Source organism: Chiloscyllium plagiosum, unplaced genomic scaffold (assembly GCF_037043375.1).
Source record: "Chiloscyllium plagiosum isolate Xiang-an unplaced genomic scaffold, Cpla_swu_hap1 HiC_scaffold_5, whole genome shotgun sequence".
NCBI classification, from domain to species: domain Eukaryota; kingdom Metazoa; phylum Chordata; class Chondrichthyes; order Orectolobiformes; family Hemiscylliidae; genus Chiloscyllium; species Chiloscyllium plagiosum.
The window spans coordinates 118,632,292-118,653,818 of NW_028270143.1; the positions used below are offsets into that span (position 1 = coordinate 118,632,292).

General features: G+C 44.4%; 1 protein-coding gene across 2 annotated transcripts in view; it reads right to left on the reverse strand.

Moving 5' to 3' along the window:
- The window catches only part of wdr48a (WD repeat domain 48a), a 128,529-nt gene extending 107,827 nt beyond the window's left edge, over positions 1–20,702 (reverse strand). Inside the window, exon 1 of one of the 2 annotated variants that reach the window (XM_043690779.2) lies at positions 20,596–20,702. In XM_043690779.2, coding sequence (XP_043546714.2) covers positions 20,596–20,643 — 48 coding nt within the window. In that variant the 5' untranslated portion in view covers positions 20,644–20,702. Of the gene's footprint in view, positions 1–19,287; positions 19,310–20,595 lie in introns of those variants that run through there. The other variant, XM_043690778.2, reaches the window with a different exon arrangement.
- Between the last annotated feature and the right edge of the window lie 825 nt (positions 20,703–21,527).

Below are 21,527 nucleotides of genomic sequence, written 5' to 3' on the forward strand. Positions count from 1 at the left end.
AAATTGAAACTGAAAAGGTATTTGCAGATTGTTTCTAAAACCAATATTCTGACTCTAAATAGTCTGATTTCTTCCACCTTACATTGTAATTCACTTAAAAGCAAACTACGATTTAATCTTTAATAAATCACCCACTTCTTAAAAGGTGCCATTGTATTTTCCACTTTATGATATGCTATCCAAGAATCCATTAGAATGTACTTCATATGAATGGAGCACTTAACTGTTCTCCACAGGGTAAACATCCACAGATAACATAATGGGTCAGATTTTGTTGGAATAATAAACGATAAAGCTACTCATTGTTATTACAGAAAGGCTGATAGCAATTTGTGCCATCCTCACATGTGCAGTTAAAGATGAAAATCCAGAAGTGCTGCCAGAAGTCGGCATTCTACACTGAAATTACCGTGACACCATGTATTACAGGACTCACCCACTCGTTCTACATTAAAATAGCTGAAAATGCAAAGATGGCACATTTAGGAGTGAGCGAGCTTTGAAATAGTGTAACAGGTGATATTCACTTCTAAACAACCCCTGTGGATCTGAAAAACTAATTTTACAGTTAGAGGTTCTCAAAAATAAGTTAGTTTTGTTTCTGATTAAAAATTGATTTTAAAAGATGCTGTTAATTTCTCTCTCTCTCAATCCCAAAACTATGTCCCAATCTTCATTTTGTTTCTCATGCACGATTTAAATACAACTTCCTGCTTTAGTGTCCCAATAAAGATACTGCAACCTGGTTGATTGAAGAGCCTCACTGTTTCATGCACTGCTCATACATACCACAGATCTTCCGGGCAGAGCAGACACTTGACTGGAAAGGTCAGCTGTCTAGTCTCTCAGTTTTTGCACACTATACGTCTGTTCCCTTGCCATCCGAGCAAAATCAAGTCTGTAAACCATGTGGTGCTGGGGAACAAAGTTTCTGGACATATGCTAAAATAAATCAACTGATCTCAACTGTTGACTACACAGGAAAACATATTGCTCTGGGTCCAACCATCGTTTGCTGCAATGATGTTTCCTTCATCAAAGTCAGGAGTGGCATGCTTCGTGATGAATACACAATGCTCAGCACCATATGAATTCTCAGATACTGAAGAGGTCCATGTCCAAATGCAGCAAGGCCTAGAAAACATCCAAGCTTAGATTGACAAGCAGCAAGTAATATTTGAATTCGACTGGACAACACTACTATCATAGGGCAAGCCAGACAGAACAGCCAGGGAATTCCTAGAGGCATGGCATTCATCCACAAACTCCATCAACAAACACATCGACCTGGACCCAATATACCAACCACTACAGCGGACAGCTGAAACTGACAACCGGAAGCAGCAGGGACAGACCACTATAAACACCGGAGGAAACATCAAAGAAGCGCTTCGCAGGAGGCTCCCAAGCACTGATGATGTCGCCCAGCCAGGGGACGAAACGTTTGCAACAAAAACTTCCAGCTCGGCGAACAGAACCACAACAATTTGCATTAAGTACTGAACAATGACCTTGTCCAACAAGAAAGAATTAACTATCCCCCCTTACATTTAATGGGATATTCATTGCTGAATTCCCTTCCCCAGCCAACTCCTGGGAGTGGAACTGTATAAATACTGTGCTATAAGAACAAGTCAGAGGTTAAGAATCCTGCAGGGTATAACACACTTCCTGACACCCCAAAGCTGGTCCACCACCTATATTGCATAGGTCAGAAGTAGAGCTTACGCTCAAAACTTCGACTCTTCTGCTCCTTGGATGTTGCCTGGCCGGCTGTGCTTTTCCAGCACCACACTTTTTGACTCTGATCTCCAGCATCTGCAGTCCTCACTTTCTCCTCGAGGTGTAGTGCTCCCCATTTGGTTAGATCTTTGCAGGTCCAGCAAGACAAGGAGCTTGACACCATTCAGGACAAAACAGCCTGGCACTATGTCCTGAAACATTCACTCCCTTTGCCACCTATGCACAGTTGCGGTGCATACTATCACAATAAGCCTGATGAAGGGCTCATGCCCGAAATGGCAACTCCCTGCTCCTCGGATGCTGGCTGACCAGCTGTGCATTTCTAGCTCCACACTCCCAGATACTGACCCAGTGTCCACTTGCATCACGACCTACACAACATGAGGGAATCTAACCCTTAGCATTTAATGGGATTACCGCCAATGAATCGTCCACCAACAATATCACTGGTTTACCTGGTGTTCAACCCTATGCTATTCCAGTCCTGGGAGTGTTCGATGGGAATAATGTCAAAGAATCTTACTTTCAGTTCAAAAGAGTTAAAGGAATTTTCATTCTAGTTTACTTTTAGATCCAGGATAGAAGGATTTTTAATTCATAATCCACCCTGTGCTGGTCGGGACACGTGACATACACATGAAACACTCTTCCAGGCCACAAAAATAACATGTGTCTGAACTTACTCACTTGGACATTGCACAGGAGCACCACGTGCAGCACTCTTCACCCAAGATCCACAACGTAATTGGAAAGAACCCCTTTATAGAGGGCCCTCCACTGGGGACCCCCTGCCAGAGGGTAAAACAGCTCACAAAAGTGTATCCGAGCGGTGGGCGAAAGCACAGAAGTGGAGAGTGTGCAGCAGCAGCCCACATAGGAAACGCCTCCGTGCCGCTTGAAAGGGCCATGGGAGGATTTCCCGAGACAGCTCAGAACGTGAGCATAGTCACACAGGAGGGTCTGCTGCATTAAGTTCTGATAGACAGTGGTCAGTTCAGTTGGAAGCTCACTGTGCACCTGAACTGCATTAAGGAAACATAGTGGAACCTTTGAACAGGCCTATTCCAAGGTGAAGGGGAGGCCCTACACAGTCATCCGAGACAGATTGTGAAGAGGGTAACTGAGGATAGGCACAAGTTCATTAAATTACTATAAGCAATTGATTCTAGTCTCATTAAAGAAAGGATGTGTCCCATTATATGAACAGTAAAACAGTTAAACCAAGGAGTGTAAATCTCAGCCCATGAGGCAGTCAACTAACTCACTACGCAGCTATAAAAACAGCAGCTAAAGTTATTTTGTAATAATTAGCTGTTGCTTTGAAATTATTCACAATATTAAGAAATAGGTTCTAGTTAAAGGTTCTTCAGATAATCATAGAGATCTCTTTCAACAGAATTATGGATACACATATTTAACCAAAGTAGAATAGAAACATTAGGGGAAAATACTTAAACATTGATGTGAAAAGTTAATTTTTGGAAACGCTTTCCTTCTCTTTAAAAAAATGCCAGACACGAAATAGATTGTTCGCAACTCATTAGTTCAGAAGTATTAATAGTAGAATTAGCTGTATAACTTTATAACTAACTTTATAACAGAAATGGATATTATGAACGTTGTAGCAGTTAGTTAGACCCAACTGTCTTTTTTTAAAAATATATAATCGGGACACTGGAAAATATAAGAGAAATAACAGAATTTGAGAGATAGCACATGGAATGAAATGAACAACATAGTTCAATCAATTCTTACAGATAAGTAAGTCTGGGAGGCCCGAAGGAGTATAACGATTAACTCTTGAATATGAATTAATAGGCTGCATAGAAAGATCCCATGGCCTGAAATTAAAATATCTGTTAAGTATCACAAGATCATGGTGGTCTAGTGGTCAGGATTCGGCGCTCCCACTGCTGTGGTCCAGGTTCAATTCCCAGGCAGGCAGGCGCCTCACAGCGCCAGGGACCCGGTTTTGATTCCAGCCAAGGGTGACTGTCTGTGTGGAGTTTGCACGTTCTCCCTGTGTCTGCGTGGATTTCCTCTGGGTGCTCCAGTTTCCTTCCATAATCCAAAGATGTGCAGGTCAGGTGAATTGGCCGTGCTAAATTAACCATAGTGTTAGGTGCATTAGTCAGAGGTAAATGTGGGGAATGGGTCTGGGTGTATATTCTTCAGAGTGGACTTGTTGGGCTGAAGGGCCTGTTTCCATATTGTAGGGAATCTAATCTAATCATGGGAAACTGGGTATGTCCATAGAAATGTCCATCATTGATTAATTGTTTCACAGAATTAGGAAAGTGAGAGTTTATGCACTTTGGTAGGAATAGCAAAGGTATGGACTATTTCCTAAATGGGAAAATGCTTCAGAAATCTGAAGCACAAATGGACTTAGGAATGCTGGTTCAGGATTCTCAAGCTTAACATACAGGTTCAGTTGGCAATCAGGAAGGCAAATATTAGGTTAGCACTAATTTTTTAGGGGGCTAGAATACAAGAGGTTGCATAAGGCTTTGATCAGAAGCACTTGGAATACTGAGCGCAATTTGGGAGCCTGTACCTAGGGAAGGAGGTGCTAGCCTTGGAGAGGTCTAGAAAAATGATCCTGGGGATAACGGGAGTAGTTGAGGACTCTGGGTCTGTAAGTCAGTAGAATTTAGAAGTATGATCTCACTGAAACCTACAAAATACCAAGAGGCCTGTACAGAATGGATGTGGAGAAGATGCTTAAACTAGTAGTAAAGACTTTGGACCCATGGAAACAACCTCTGAGTGAAGGGATGAACCTTTAGAACTGAAAAGACGAGGAACTTCTTCAGCCAGAGGGTGGTGAATTTGGGAGCTCATTACCACAGGAGGCTGGAGGCCAAGCCATTCAGTTATTTAAGACAGAGATAAATAGATTCTGGTTTGGTAAGGGGATCAAGGGTTACAGGGAGAAGGCAGGAGAAACAGATCAGATTGAATGGCATAGCAGACTTGATGGGCTGAGTGGCCTAATTCCGCTTCTGTATCTTATGGTTTTATGTCCCCTTTACATTGGCACTGCACCATTCTGATAAGTGCAAGTGAGGAAAGTATTAACAAAAGCATGTTTTTTTTCACTCCCCAGAGGTTTCTTGGTATTAAAGAAATACCCATATCCACAGAATTGTGGGGAAATGTGATGTTTAGGATCATAACCAGTTGTTATTTTCTGACAAGAGGAAAGAGCACATGAGTGAGAACATACGAGTGTCGGAGGTAACCCAGAAAGATGAAGGAAATTGGGATCTGGGAGACATCGGGAAGAAAGGGGAGGGACTGGTGGGGAAAGGGTATCCTAGCTCCAGTGCTCTGCTCTTCTCACTGAAACAGACAGATTCCTCCACCATTACAGGCACCTCTCCCCACCACAGAAGCCCATTCAAACTCTCACACACTTCTCTGTGCATATGCAGTGAAACATTTGTACATGACAACAACATTTGGAACTGTCTGTCCCTGAATGAGCACACGTGCATAGTTGCTTCCAGTTGTCAGGGTCAGCAGACTGTCTTCATAATTGGTCACGTGTATCCTTATAGCCATGATCTAGTTGAATGGCAGAGCAAGTCCGAAGGGCTGAATGGCCTACTCCTGCTATTTATTATGCTTCTATTCAAATACCATGGCTACAAAAACAGGTCAGAAGCGAGAAATTAGAAAAAGCAATGTAGATGTGAGGAGAAATGTTTTCATGCAGCACAAGGTTAGGATCTGGAATATACTCAGGGAGAGGCCGATTCAATAGAAGCATTCAAGAGGTAGTTGGATTATCTGGAAAGGAAGAAAATGCAGGGCCCTGAGGATTGGCACTGTGTGAATTGTTACTTCAAATAGCTAATACAGATAAGAGGTTGAATGGCCTCCAACTATGCTCTAACTTTATAGATTAACTCAGCTCCTGACTCCTTAATGCCAGTCTACCACCAACAAGGTGCAAGGCATAAGTCAACAAGTGTGATGGAAAACTACCGCTTGCATAAATGAGAGCAACTTGATATGTTCAACACCATCTAGGACAAAACAGCTTGCTTGACGGGCACTCCATACACTATGTTAAACATCTTCTCTGTCCAGCATCAACACATGGTGGCAGTAGTGTGTACACAAGGCAAACTGCATTAACTCAGTCGTTCCTTTCATAGCACCTTCCAAAACCATGACCTCGAGCATCTTGAAAGAAGGTGGTGCGCAGATGCGTGTGAACACTCCGGCCTGCATGCTTCCCTTTAATCCACACAACATCCCGACTACTTCACCTTTCCTTCACTGTCGCTTGGTCAAAATCCTGGAAATCACTCAAAAATCACCCAGAAGTTTAACACAAAGTATAACACAGCATCAATGACAGTTGAAATTATACTTATTAACAAAAGTTTAACAAAATATTTTTAAAAATGTAAACAAAAAAGCAGCTCTCTGTATAGTACCTCTCACAGAAAGCTGCTTTTCTGCGCATGCGCAGAATGGCACAGAGACTGCTGCACATGCACCGACCGGCATGAAGACTGGCACTAATATCACACACGTGCTGTCACTGGTGCATGTACAAAACGGCATGGAGATTTCGGCACGCACAAAGATGCGCAAATCGATCCCTGCTGGAATCGCGCTATTGCCAACGAAGGTAAGTGTTCTCCAAAATACCGCTCCCTAACTCTTCAGTGATGTCATAGCCAAATCATGCTGCTGAAACATGCACTATGCCAAAACTACCTGCAGATGTCAAATGTTTGCCTCCAGTAAGTGGAACAGGTTCCATGTACCTCCCAAATGTTGAGAGCCATTTGATAATGTTTAGACCAATTTACATCAAACGACCTCCATTCTGCTTCTTCACTGTAATAATATGCATCCTCTGCAATGTCAAGTGCAGGTTACATTCATAATTTTTAACTGGTCATGGGGCGACAGAAACTTTAGGAACTTAGAGTCAGAGATGGACAGCATGGAAACAGGCCCTTCCGTCCAACTTGTCCATGTTGACCAGATATTCCAACCCAATCTAGTCCCACCTGCCAGCACCCAGCCCATATCCTTCTAAACCCTTCCTATTTGTAAGCCCATCCAGATGGCTTTTAAATTTTGCAATTGTACCAGCCTCCACCACATCCCTCTGGCAGCTCATTCCATACACGGACCACCCTCTGTGTGGTCTCTCTCATATCTTTCCCCTCTCACCCTAAACCTGTGCCCGCTAGTTCTGGACTCCCCCACCCAGGGTAAAGACTTTGGTCTACTTATCCTATCTATGCCCCTCATGATTTTATAAACCTCTATAAGGTCACCCCTCAGCTTCCGACGCTCCAGGGAAAACAGCCCCAGCCTGTTCAGCCTCTCCCTATAGCTTAAATCCTCCAACCCTGGCAACATCCTTGTAAATCTTTTCTGAACCCTTTCAAGTTTCACATCACCCTTCCGATAGGAAGGAGACCAGAACGGCATGCAGTATTCCAACAGTGGCCTAACCATGTCCTGTACAGCCGCAACATGACCTCCCAACTCGTGTACTCCATACTCTGACTAATAAAGGAAAGCATACCAAACGCCTTCTTCACTATCCTATCTACCTGCGACTCCACTTTCAAGGAGCTATGAACCTGCACTCCAAGGTCTCTTTGTTCAGCAACATTCCCTAGGATCTTACTCAACATTGGAGCCCCCCCCAGGGGTCCGTTCTCAACCCCCTACTGTACTCACTGTATACCCATGACTGCATCACTAAATACCAGACACTTTACAAGCTTGCTGATGACACCACCATAGTCAGTCGAATCTCAGGTGGCGATGAAACAGACTATAGACAGGAGGTGGAAGACCTGGAAAAATGGTGCACTGAGAACAACCGAGCTCTCAATGCCGGCAAAACTAAGGAACTCATTATTGATTTTCAGCAGGATATTACTCATGCCCCCCTGCACATTAACAGCACAGAGGTGGAACAAGTGGAGAGTGTCATCCACGACAAGCTTTCTTGGACTCATCTGAAAGCACTGATTACAAAGGCCCAACGTCTCTTCTTCCTCAGGCAACTGAGGAAGTTTGGCATGACGGTGAATACTTTTATAGGTGCGCTATCGAGAGTATTCTGTCTAAATGTATCACTACCTGGTATGGCAACTGTACCATTCAAGATCGCAGACGGTTACAGAGAATAGTGAACACGGCTCAGACCATCACAAAAGGCCTACCTCCCATCTACAGAATCCATCTAACAGGCCCACTGTCAAGGAAAGGCCGCCACCATTCTCAAAGATCCATCCCACCATTGGGTAGAAGGTACAGAAGCCTGAATACATGCACCAGCCGGTTTCGTAACAGTTCCTACCCTACTGTTGCTAGAATACTGAATGGGCTCACAAACTCTTAACATTCGCCTGTACCTGTGTTTTTTGTTTTTGCCACTGTTTACCTATTATTTACTCTCTATGCTACTTAATTCTGTGATCCGACTGTCTTGCTTGCACGACAAAGCTTCTCACTGTGCCGCAGTACATGTGACAAATTCAATTCAGTATAAATCCTGCTAAGGTTTGCTTTCCCAAAATGCAGCATCCTCGCATTAACCTAAATTAAACTCCATCTGCCACTCCTTAGCCCATTGGCTCATCTGATCAAGATCCTGTTGTAATCAGAGGTAACCCTCTTCGCTGTCCACTACACCTCCAATTTTGGTGTCATCGGCAAACTTACTAACTGTACCTCTTATGCTCACATCCAAATCATTTATATAAATGACGAAAAGTAGTGGACCCAGCACCAATCCTGTGGCACTCCAACCTGAAAAACAACCCTCCACCACCACCCTCTGTCTTCTACCTTTGAGCCAGTTCTGTGTCCAAATGGCTAGTTCTCCCTTTATTCTGTGAGATCTAACCTTGCTAACCAGACTCCCATACGGAACCTTGTCGAATGCCTTACTGAAGTCCATATAGATCACGTCCACTGCTTTGCCCTCATCAATCCTCTTTGTTACCTCTTCAAAAAATAAACTCAATCAAGTTTGAGAGACATGATTTCCCGCGCACAAAACCATGTTGACTATCCCTAATCAGTCTTTGCCCTTCCAAATACATGTACATCCTGTCCCTCAGGATTCCCTCCAACATCTTGCCCACCACCAATGTCAGGCTCACCGGTCTATAGTTCCCTGGCTTGTCCTTACCACCTTTCTTAAATAGTGGCACGTTTGCCAACCTCCAGTCTTCTGACACCTCACCTGTGGCCCAGCAATCACTTCTCTAGCTTCCCACAGAGTTCTCGGGTACACCTGATCAGGTCCTGGGGATTTATCCACTTTTGTGCGTTTCTAGACATCCAGAATTTTCTCTTCTTTAAATGGACATTTTTGTTGTGAACATTTCATAGAATGAAAAAAAGCATTTCATACAAAGCAAAAAAACTCGGACAATATTCAAATCACTTTGACATTTTTATAATAAATGGAGTATTAGAGAGATCAATGCTGGAATCTCAATTATTTATAATCCATATCAATGATTTTTGTATTGTTAGAACAGCAACAGCATGTGGTGGATCCAATTAGGGATCAGAGCATTTGGATATGGTGATCTGTAATGAGGCAGGTTTAATAATGATGTCAGAGTAAATGATCACCTCAGAAACACTGACCGTAGTATGGTCGAATTTAACATTCAGTCTGAGACAGAGAAACTTGGGTCAGAAACAACAGTGCTAAGCTTAAACATAGTAAGTACAAAAGAATAAAGGCAGAGCTGGCTGGACTGAAAAGGAACTTAGCAGTAAAGATAGTTCAGCGACAACAGGAGACATTTAAAAAAATAACTCATTGCTCATAGCAACAACATATTCCAGTGGGGGATAAGGATTTTAAGAAGGGAAGAACATGGCATTCCTTACGTGATTAAAATCATGTATTGGGAAAATGTTAGATATAAGGATATATTGCAAAGCATTTATAACAGAGTCTGCAGAGGGATATAGGCAGATTACATGAGTGGGCAAAAACTTGAAACATGGAGAAATGGGAGGTTATGCACTTTGGCAGGAAAGAGGGGTGCTGACTGTGACTTCAGGTCAAAAATCACATGACACCAGGTTTAATCCAACGGTGATCACCTCACGAAGGAGCAACGCTCCTAAAGCTAGTGTAATCCAGAATCTGGTTTCCAGCATCTGCAGTCATTGTTTTTACCAAGTTGATTTTAACCCTACTGCGAATCCTCTTGCAAGGATGCCTTGAAGAAGTTTTCCTCTTCTCTCTACGAGAATCTCAGTGAGTCCCTCTCCCACCGCAACTCCCAGGTCATTTCCTCCACCTATCCACTCTAGCCTCCCCCCCCCCATGACCTATCACCTTCATCCCCTCCCCCACTCATCTATTGTACTCTATGCTACTTTCTCCCCACCCCCTGACATATGAATGACGAAAAGTCAGTTTGCAGGTAGTGATTAGGAAGCAAATTGATTATTGTGCATTGCAAATGGAACGGAATATAAAGTAGGGAGATTTTGCTATTACTTTACATTGTGTACTGTGTATAGTCTCCCTACTGAAGAAAGAATGTAATAGCATTAAAGGCAGTTTAGGGAAGGTTCATTTGACTCATTCCTGGAATGAAGGACTTATCTTGAGAGCATCTATGTCTAGGCTAGCATTTAGTTCCCATTCCTAATTGCCCAGAGGACAGTTAAGAGTTAACAATATTGCTATGGGTTTGGTGTCGCATTTCGGCCAGACCAGTTAAGGATAACAGATTTCCATCCCTAAAGGACATTAGTGAACCAGATGGGTTTATCTGACAACTGATGATAGTTAATGCTCATCACTAGACTTTTAATTCCAGATTCATTACTGAGTTCAAATTCAACCATCTGCCATAGTGGGATTTCAATCCGCTCTCCAGCGTATTAGCTGAGTTCCTGAATTAATAGTCCAGTGAAGACCTTTGATCTTCTCCTGCTGAACACTCTCTGCTCATTCCTGAAGAAGGGCCTGTGCCCGAAACGTCGAATCTCCTGTTCCCTGGATGCTGCCTGACCTGCTGTGCTGTTCCAGCAATAAAGTTTCAACAGTGAATAATAACACTAGACCATTGTCTCCCCAGCTTAATTTGCAAACCTGTCACACCCAGGATTGTGGGGGTGGAAATGTGGACGTTATTAAAAGGTGAGAATTCATAAACTTTCAATTTTGATAGCATTCATGCCAAGTCTTCACAGCTTACAGGAAAGAACTGGGGACAATCAGTTAAACTGAACTTAAAAGATTTGATATAGAGGGCTAACTTCGCCAATGTGAAACTCTAATGAATGCTGGGAATTACTGCAAATGGTCATCTCCTCAGGAATTATCTTCCTGGCGAAACTGACATTCGACTCTTTTCAAAAAGAAAAAAGGAAACTTGCTTTTCGCTCCTGTTCTCAAACCATTGCCAAATCTCTATCTTCTCTTTTCTAGAAGATGTTTACAATGATCATCTCTTTGCCTTTGATTTTTTTTTTAATTCATTCCGGATGTGCTGTGGCAGCATTCATTGCTCATCCCTAATTGCCCTTGAACGAAGCCATTCCAGAAAGCAGTTAAGAGTCAAGCACTTCAAAGAGAATCAGGTGCAGGCCAGACCAGATAAGGTTGGCAGGTGTCCTTTTTAAAAAAAGGGCAGTATAGATTCACAGAATCCCTACAATGTGGAAATAGGCCATTTGGCCCAACAAGTCCACACTGACCTTCCTAAGAGTATCCCATCCAGATCCACTCTCCTACCCTATTACTCTACATTTTTTCTGACTACTGCCCTAACCTATACGTTCCTGACCACTATGAGCAATTTAGGATAGCCAATTCACCTAACCTGCACATCTTTGGATTGTGGGAGGAAACTAGAGAACCCTGAGGAAATACATGCAGACACGGGGAGAACACCACACAGACAGACAGTCACCAGAGGCTGGAATCAAACCCAGGTCCCTGGTGCTGAGCTAGCAGTGCTAACCACGCTGCCACCATGTTCAGCGATGGGATTTTATAGCAAACAACAAAACCAGACGTTTCACTGATTCAAATTTCACCATTGCCTCTTGACGTACAATGGCATTACCATGTCTGCACAGCATTAGCTTGGGTCTCTCGGTTTTTAGTCCGGTGACCATACTGCTACTCCAGGCCTCCACTAGCTTCAATTAGAAGCTATGCTATCTCAATGCATCAAAATTGCTCTAAAGTCCTGTGAATAAGCATAATGTCTTGACAGTTTATCATATTGCCTCTCTACAATAGTTCTGTTGTCCAGATCCATCAATGTGGCTGCTTCCACTCTAAACTAGGTCAGAGACAAAAAAAACTGCAGATGCTGGAATCCAAGGTAGACAAGCAGGAGGCTGGAAGCACACAGCAAGCCAGGCAGCATCAGGAGGCAGAGAAGTCAATGTTTAGAACGCAACCCTTTTTCAGGACTTGGGATGGGTGTAAGGAGAGCTGCAGATAAAGCTGGGGGGAGGGTGCAGGGTGGTAAGGTCGGGATAGGTGAACACGGGTAGAGGGAGGAATAAATCCGGTTAGTGGCTGGAAGGAAGGGTCGATGAGAGGAATGGAAGGGAGGGGGAGGGGCTGGGAAGGGAGGTTATTTGAAATTGGAGAACTCAATGTTGAATCTTCCGGGCCGTAGACTGCCCAGGTGAAAGATGAGGTGTTGTTCCTCCAATTTGCAGCGGCAATGGAGGAGGCCAAGGATGGTCATGTTATGTGGCTGTAGTAAGGAGCTTGTTTCATTGCGTGGTCAAAGAGCTGGAGGGCTAAAGAGGGCATAAGAAGGGGATATGGAGGGTAGGTGCAGGGGGTGGGTTGGAGGTGGTGTGAGGGAGATTGAGGACGTGGTGGTGCGAGGGAGATTGAGGAGTTGGTGCTGGGGAGGGGGGGGGAAGTAGAGGAGAGGAGGTGGCGCGGAGGGGGGAGGGTAGAGGAGAGGAACCGGCGCAGGGGGGATGGAGGAGAGGAACCGACGTGGGAGGGGGGGGGGGGGGATGGAGAGGAGAGGAGCCGGCGCAGGGGGGATGGAGGAGAGGAGCCGGCGCGGGGGGGAATGGAGGAGGAGCCGGCGCGGGGGGGAATGGAGGAGAGGAGCCGGCGCGGGTGGATTGAGGAGATGGTGGGGAGCTGGTGCGGGGGGGGGGGGGGGGGGGGGGGGGGTTGAGGAGGTGGAGCTCGTGCGGGGGGGGGGTTGAGGAGGTGGAGCTCGTGCGGGGGGGGGGTTGAGGAGGTGGAGCTCGTGCGGGGGGGGGGGTTGAGGAGGTGGAGCTCGTGCGGGGGGGGGGTTGAGGAGGTGGAGCTCGTGCGGGGGGGGGTTGAGGAGGTGGAGCTCGTGCGGGGGGGGGTTGAGGAGGTGGAGCTCGTGCGGGGGGGGGTTGAGGAGGTGGAGCTCGTGCGGGGGGGGGGTTGAGGAGGTGGAGCTCGTGCGGGGGGGGGGTTGAGGAGGAAGTGGTGGTGCGGAGGGGGGTTGAGGTGGAGGTGCGGGGGGGTGGTGGTTAAGGAGCAGGAGGCGAGGACAAGTGACAATTTTAACATTTGCACCACACAAATGGCAGGCAACAATGACCATCACCAAAGGCAGATCAGACAATCTAACCATTGCCTCTTGACATACATTGGTGTTATCATTACTGAATTCCCCACTATCAACATCCTGGGGGGTTACCATTGACTAGAAACTCAATTGGACTCGCACATAATTACAGTGGCTATAAGAGCAGGGTCAGAGGCTAGGAATACTGCGGCATGTAACTTACCTCCTCACCCCCAAAGCCTGTCAGGAATGTGTTGGAATACTCCCCACTTGCCTGGATAGATGTTGGAGGTAAAAACAATGACTGCAGATGCTGGAAACCAGATTCTGGATCAGTGGTGCTGGAAGAGCACAGCAGTTCAGGCAGCATCCAACGAGCAGCGAAATCGACGTTTCGGTCAAAAGCCCTTCATCAGGAATAAAGGCAGTGAGCCTGAAGCGTGGAGAGATAAGCTAGGGGAGGGTGGGGGTGGGGAGAGAGTAGCATAGAGTACAATGGGTGAGTGGGGGAGGAGATGAAGGTGATAGGTCAGGGAGGAGAGGGTGGAGTGGATGGGTGGAAAAGGAGCTAGGCAGGTCGGACAAGTCCGGACAAGTCATGGGGACAGTGCTGAGCCGGAAGTTTGAAACTAGGATGAGGTGGGGGAAGGGGAAATGAGGAAGCTGTTGAAGTCCACATTGATGCCCTGGGGTTGAAGTGTTCTGAGGCAGAAGATGAGGCGTTCTTCCTTCAGGCGTCTGGTGGTGAGGGAGTGGCGGTGAAGGAGGCCCAGGACCTCCATGTCCTCAGCAGAGTGGGAGGGGAAGTTGAAATGTTGGGCCACGGGGCGGTGTGGTTGATTGGTGCGGGTGTCTCGGAGATGTTCCCTAAAGCGCTCTGCTAGGAGGCGCCCAGTCTCCCCAATGTAGAGTAGACCGCATCGGGAGCAACGGATACAATAAATGGTATTAGTGGATGTGCAGGTAAAACTTTGATGGATGTGGAAGGCTCTTGCACAAGGAGCTCAACACCATCCAGGACAAAGCAGTCTGCTTGATTGGCACCACATCTACAAACATCGACACCCTCCAACATCAAACTGTAGTGGACATTGAAGAAGGTTATCTAAGATGATGATGAGATCTCGATCAATTGGGTCAATGGGCTGAGGAATGAGAGATGGAGTTTGATTTGGTTAAATGCAAGGTATTGCACTGTAGTCAAACAAACAAGGGCATGACTTATATAATTAATGGTTGGGTCTTGGTTAGTGTTTTAGAATAGAGATACCTAGGGGTTCAGGTACATAATTCTTTGAAATTTGTTTCACAGGTAGACAGGGTGGTTAAGGCAGCATCTAGCATGCTTGCTTTCATTGTTCAAACTGAGTATGGGGGTTGGGACATCAATGTTGAGGTTGTCCGTGAGGCCCTTTCTGGAGTACTGTGTGCTGTTCTGGTCAACCTATTGTAGGAAGGATATTATTAAACTGGAGAGGGTTCAGAAAGGATTCCTCAGGATGTTTCAGGGATTGGAGGGTTTGAGAGAAGGCTGCATAGGCTAGGATTTTTTTTGCTGGATTGTCGGAAGTTGAGGGGTGACCTTATGGAGATTTATAAAATCATGAGGGGCATAGATGACTCGCAAAAGGTCTTTCCACTGAGGAAGTGGTGGTGGGGAGGGGGAAGGAATTCAAAACAAGGGATCACATTAAGGTGAGAACACAAAGGTTTGAAAAAGGACAAAAGAGACAGCTTTTTTTTAAAGAAACAGAGTGGTTCATATGTGGATTGAACCGCCAGAGGAAGTGGTGGATGCAGGGCACAGTTACACTGTTTAAAAGGCATTTGGATAATTATGTGAATAGGAAAGGTTTAGAAGGATATGGGACAAATGTCAACAGATGGCAATAGTTTAGTCTTGGAACATGGCCAGCGTGGACTCGTTGGACTGAAGGGCCTCTTTCCATGCTGTAGAAAATCTTCATGAAATGCAGTAATTTCTCATTCCCTTCTCCCACAATTTTGCAGAGAGTCGAGATAAAATAAAAATAAAGCAAAATAAACCTAAAGTTGTACCATGTCAATTAACACTTTTTTAAAGTACCAAGTGCTTAAGGATTATCCTAAACAACTGATGTATCCATATCCAGGCTGCTTACAGCAACAAGAACATTTAACTTTATTAGATATTTTCTAATCAACCTCTGGATCAGGTGGGAAAACTTGGTCCAATTGCTCCGTTCGGGGCCCAGTTACACTAACTCAATAACAGTACATTCCAACATACTTCTTGCACAGTACAGCTTTTAGAAGTGAAGATAGTTGGATAGGTTAGATTTAAGTTTCTAGTTTAGAACATTAACTGGCAACTAAATTGAACTGAAAAGGTCCTGAGTGGTCTTGACAGGTGGATATGGAAAGGATGTTGCCTCTTGTGGGAGAATCTAGAACTTGAACATTTTCAAAAAATTAAAGTGTCACCCATTTAAGACAGAACAGGTAAAATGTTTTCTCCCAGAAGGTCAAGTCTTTATAATTCTCTTCCAAAGGTAGTGGAAACACTGTCCTTGAATATTACAGCAGAGTTACATAGATTTTTGAGAAGCAAGGGGGTTAAAAAGTTAGAGTAATCAGATCAGCCATTATCTTACTGATTCACAGAGCGGACCTGAGGCGCCAAGTGATCTACTCATGCTTTTAATTTGTACGTTCAACACTGAGAAATTCCATGCTAGTACACACAGAGCATATAACAAGGGCCAGCAATTTAGTTACCCCATGTTTAGCAAATCAGCTACATGAGGGTTCCAAATAATCAATCCCACCTCAACTGATTAACAATTATATTTTAGCAATTCAAACTAAACATACAAAACTTTAATTCCAATTGACTACCATTCTACAGCAGAATTAATCACAATTGCATTTCCAAAAATAAATCAAGATAGCATGTCTTTATATTCAAACTCTCATCTTTAAATGAATTAGGCAAATTAATAAATCACTTCAGAAAGACAAAACATTACAATATACCTACAGCTCTTGGGTATACTAGTTGAACTGTTCTCCCAACTGTAATCTTTAGTACTTTGTAAAAATCTTTATGACACTGCAAAATATCATTTTTTTTTCATTGTCACATCAAAATGTGTAACCAGGTGCTGAAATGCTCACTGGAAACTTAATACAAAAATAGCAATGTTATTTCTCACAATTTGGGTATAATTGCATCCTTCAGGTTCAGACAAATATAGCAAAGTCAGTTAGCACATTTTTGGATTGATCGTGTTGCATTCTGACTACTCTGATCAGAGCAGCGCGCACACACAACACAAGGTGACACAATGTCATGGGAAGTAAGGTACTACAAAGGCTGTTTTCAGGATCGATTTACAGCATTTGCCACCAACAGTAGATAAAACATTTCCTATCACAAACTGTTTCAAATTCAGTGTCAGCTATTATGACAGGACCTAAGTCTCTACAGTTAAAATGCAAACCATACAGCAGAGGCCACAACCAGATATATGACAACATCCAAAGTTGTCATACTCCATAGAAAATGCACTGATTACATACCACAGAATCAAGGAATATGACAGCACAAGAGGAGGTCAATTACATCTATTTTTTGAAAGACCTGTCCAATTTAGTCACACAACTCTGCCTTTTCATCAACTTCCCATAATTAAGTATCCTACAAATTCATGTCCAAACTGTTTTTCAAAATAAAAACAAAATGTCGGGGGTAACTCAGCAGGACTCGCAGCATCTATGGAGAGAACAAGAATAGAATTATGCTTTGAATCAAAAATGATTCAGTCATATTGGAATTAGCTTTGACCCTGTTACTCTCCACAGATGCTACCAGACCTGCTGAGTTTCTCTGGCATTTTCTGTTTCTATTTCAGATTCAGAATTTCTATTTTAAATTTCGATTTGACTGTCTATGGAATCTCATTCCACCACCCTATCAAACAGGATTTTACAACCACACAAAAATATTTCTCATTTTTCTTCTTGACAGTTGTTTTAAACCTATGGTCTAGATTACCCGTTGTCTAGCTAAGGAAATGATTGCAAGGTTTGTGAAGGTTTGTAGCTCAGGATGAGGTTTAGGGTGTAGGTTTGCTCACTGAGCTGTAGGTTTGATATCCAGACGTTTCATTACCTGGCTAGGTAACATCATCAGTGGCGACCTCCAAGTGAAGCGAAGCTGTTGTCTCCTGCTTTCTATTTATATGTTTGTCCTGGATGGGGTTCGTGGTGATGTCATTTCCTGTTCGTTTTCTGAGGGGTTGATAGATGGCATCTCGATCTATGCGTTTGTTTATGGCGTTGTGGTTGGAGTGCCAGGCCTCTAGGAATTCTCTGGCATGACTTTGCTTAGCCTGTCCCAGTCGAAATGGTGGTTTATTTCATCCGTGTGTAGGGCTACAAGGGAGAGAGGGTAGTGTCTTTTTGTGGCTAGTGGTGTTCATGTATCCTGGTGGCTAACTTTCTTCCTGTTTGTCCTACATAGTGTTTGTGGCAGTCCTTGCATGGAATTTTGTAGATGATGTGGTTTTGTCCATGGGTTATACTGGGTCTTTTAAGTTTGTTAGTTTTTGTTTGAGAGTGTTGGTGCCACCACTCCATAAACAAACCATAGATCTAGATACCATCTATCAACCTCTCAGAAAACGAACAGGAAATGACATTGCCACAAACCCCAGGAACCCCATCCAGGAGAAAGATATAAATAGAAAGCAGGAGACAACAGCTTCGCTTCACTTGGAGGTCGCCACTGATGATGTTACCTAGCCAGGTAATGAAACGTCTGGATATCAAACCTACAGCTCAGCGAGCAAACCTTCACCCTAAGGAAATGATTCTTACCTGCTCTATCCAAAATCTTTACACTCTTGAACAGCTTAGTAGCTGTCAATTCTCTAGGCTGAGAAAAATCACAGCTCCTTTAACAGGTAAAATACTGCATGTACTGAAAGCTGAAATAAAAATAAAACTCTGGCAATATTCAGCAAGTCTATGAGTCTGAGAAAAGACAAAAAAAGTTACAGTTCAGGTTGGGGACCCTTCTGAAGAAGAAAGTCCAGAATAAAACATTGACTATTTCTCTTTTCACACAGACCATCAAACCTCCTCAGCAGTTAATGTTTTATCAGCTTCTTGAATCATTAGGCATAACTGATGCCTTCAGCCTTGGTAGCAATCTCTGAAGACTTCTGCATAGTCCTTTACGACACCCTTCTCAAAATGTGGTATTTAGAACTGACTAGAACAATACCCCAGTGATTTCTAACCGCTTCCTTGTTTTTGCACTTAATACATTTCAGTGTGCAACATTGATCAGCTCACAAAAAAGTGCTACTGACAAATTCACAAAATACTCGACGAGCTCAATGGTTTGTAAATGTCATTAGAACATAGAGGATGTTCTCCAGTTTATTACAAAACCAACTAGTTTTACATCAACAGTTAAACAGAAAGAAAAGCAAACCAAAATATTAACCACTGATGGGTTAAAACATTCAGTTATAGGAGACCATTTACCTAAGCATCATTGCATAAACTTCAGAAAATATTTCTATCTTGTAGCTTTCATAGAACCGTGGATGCTTATACCACAGCAGAAGACCTATAACTTCCAAAGTGCCCACTTGTGCTTTTCAACAGCAATTTGTTGCTTATCTGTGTGTCACCTTCTCCCCATTGCCATGCACTACGGTTTCAAATGTTTGTACAAATTTCCCTTCCAAGATGCAGCCACATTTTGACATATTCCACGGTCTAAAAAAAGGCCCCATTTAACCAAAGAATGTACAATTTACAATTCCATTTTAAATCAGGCCATTCGGTTATTCAAAACATTAGATTATTCTGCCCTTTTACAAAGGGGGTGTTGGATCTTTCGAAACGCAAAATACATATGAAAAATCCACAAACTGCAAAGAATGATGTTTTGCTCATGAAACTTGCAGAAGGGGTAGTCACTTACCCGTAAAGTACACAGCTTGAGTTGTGAAATCAGGGACTCTGAGCATAAGAACATCAGAATGAGGGAACAGCTCCAGCACTGTTGCTGATGGGGCACTGACATAGACTACAATCATTGCACAAACATAAAATTTAAAAAGTCTGAAGTGAACTTGCAGCACACAGATAGGCCATTTGACCCACCTGGAGCTATGTTAGTGCATTTCTGCAACAGAGGAGCCTCTTCCCTCACTACTTCAAAGTCCCCAACAAACCACTGCGGCACAGATCATAAAGGGGACAACAACAAACAAAACTAAATTGACAAGACATATAGCAGATGGAGCTGAAACCAGTGGAACAGCTCCCAAACAGCACTAGATCAAGACAGTCAAACAACTCAACACATTAATTCAGTTTTCTCCCCACAGATGCTACCTGCCAAGTTTCTCCAGCAATTTGGAAGTTTCTCCGGTGATTTGTCTTTTTTTTGTTTCAAACAGAGTCACAGAGACATACAGCATGGAAACAGACCCAACTCATCCATACCAACCAGATATCCCAACCCAATCTAGTCCCACCTGCCAGCACCCAGTCCATATCCCTCCAATCTCTAGCATTGTCAACTCTTCGCTTATTTAAATCACTGATAGCTCTCAGGTGCAAAACTTCAGGTAGAAAAGATCAGTATCCTTAAGAACTAGAATGTCGTGAACTGAACGCAGCAGAAGAGGGGTTCAGAAAGAGAGTCCTATCACAGGCAGTGAGCCCCTCTCCCCGGTCACAACAAACCCCACAAATTGCCACTCCTCTCCCTGTCCCAAGACTCGCTGCTCTGTTCACCACAGCCTCTCCCTGTTCTGTCTCCTCATCCACTTCTCCTGCCCCAACCATCACTCTCCCAATCCCCTTCCCCTTCTCAGCCCCTTCCTGACCCCACTCTCCTTTCCAACTCTTCTGACTCCCCCCCACCCCAACTTCCCTTTCCCTCACCAAGACCCCCCCTCCTTCCCGCTTCTTCTCCTCCCAACCATCCCCCCACCCACTTCTCCTTTCCCTCTGCTACACCTTCCCCACTTCTCCCCTCTCTTTCTTCCCCCTCCATCTCCTCTCGCCATTCTTGTCTCCTCCTCCTCCTCCTCCTCCTCCTCCCACTCCTTCCCTCTTCCCCCCCCCCCCCCCCCCCCGCCGTGTAGCGGCTGCAGGCGCGGGATTTGAGCAAGGCCGTGGAGAGGCCTCGGGGAGCGGGAGGTGAGGGAGCTGGAGGCTCCGGTCAGGGGGAGAGCAGGGAGCGGGCTCCAAGGCTGGCGCGGTCGAGCGGATCCCTCACCTGGACTTTCCTCCGGGCCGCGGTGTTCTGCCGATGATGGGCCGCCATTTTGCATGTTGACACCGCGACGTCACTTCCTGTCCGGCCCCGGGCGGAAGTGTGGGCGGGGCCAGCAGGTGAGGCCCTCCTCACCTGGGGACAGTGTCTCTCTGAGTCAGTCAATGTCTTTCACACACACACACACACCCCCCTCCCCAAGCCATCACATCAATATAACATGCTGTGAACCTGAAATTAAAGCAAAATTAAAATTAAAATGCTCAGCATCTGTACAGTATGTTCTGGTCTGAAGAAGGACTATGGTATGACATTGTGGGTGCTGGGAATCTGAGTCAAACACAAAGAAAAAGCCAGAGACACTCAGCAGGTCTGGCAGGCCATGTGGAGAGAGAAAAACAGTTAATGTTTCCATTCCGATATCACTTCAGAATGTATCCGCACTGGACTCTTGGGACTCCAGACCCACAGTGATGCTGTCGCCTGGGCAATAAATGATGGCCTGGCACTGACGGAATAAGTCCAACGCTTTCTGCTTGTAATTTGTCAATGTGATACATATGGGGGGAAAAAACCCAGGAAAACATGGATATGAAAGTTCCATTGTGTAGTATACAAAACAGGCTTGGACCAGTTCTGTCAACATCACTGAGCTCAACAGGTGAAGTGAGTTTCACAAGCAAGCATACAGACCAGTGGCAGACCTGAGTGGCTTCAATATATAAAATAAAGTTTTCTCGTTATGCTCAAGTCAGAGTAAGTCACAGTCATAGAGTCTTACAGCTTAGAAACAGGCCCTTCAGCCAACAAACATCAAACTACGCTAATCCCATTTATCAGCACTTGGTCCACAGCCTTACACTTCCCGACATTTTAAGTGCTAGTCCAGATGTTCCTTAAATGCACCCTCTCAGGCAGCACGTTCTATATTTGCA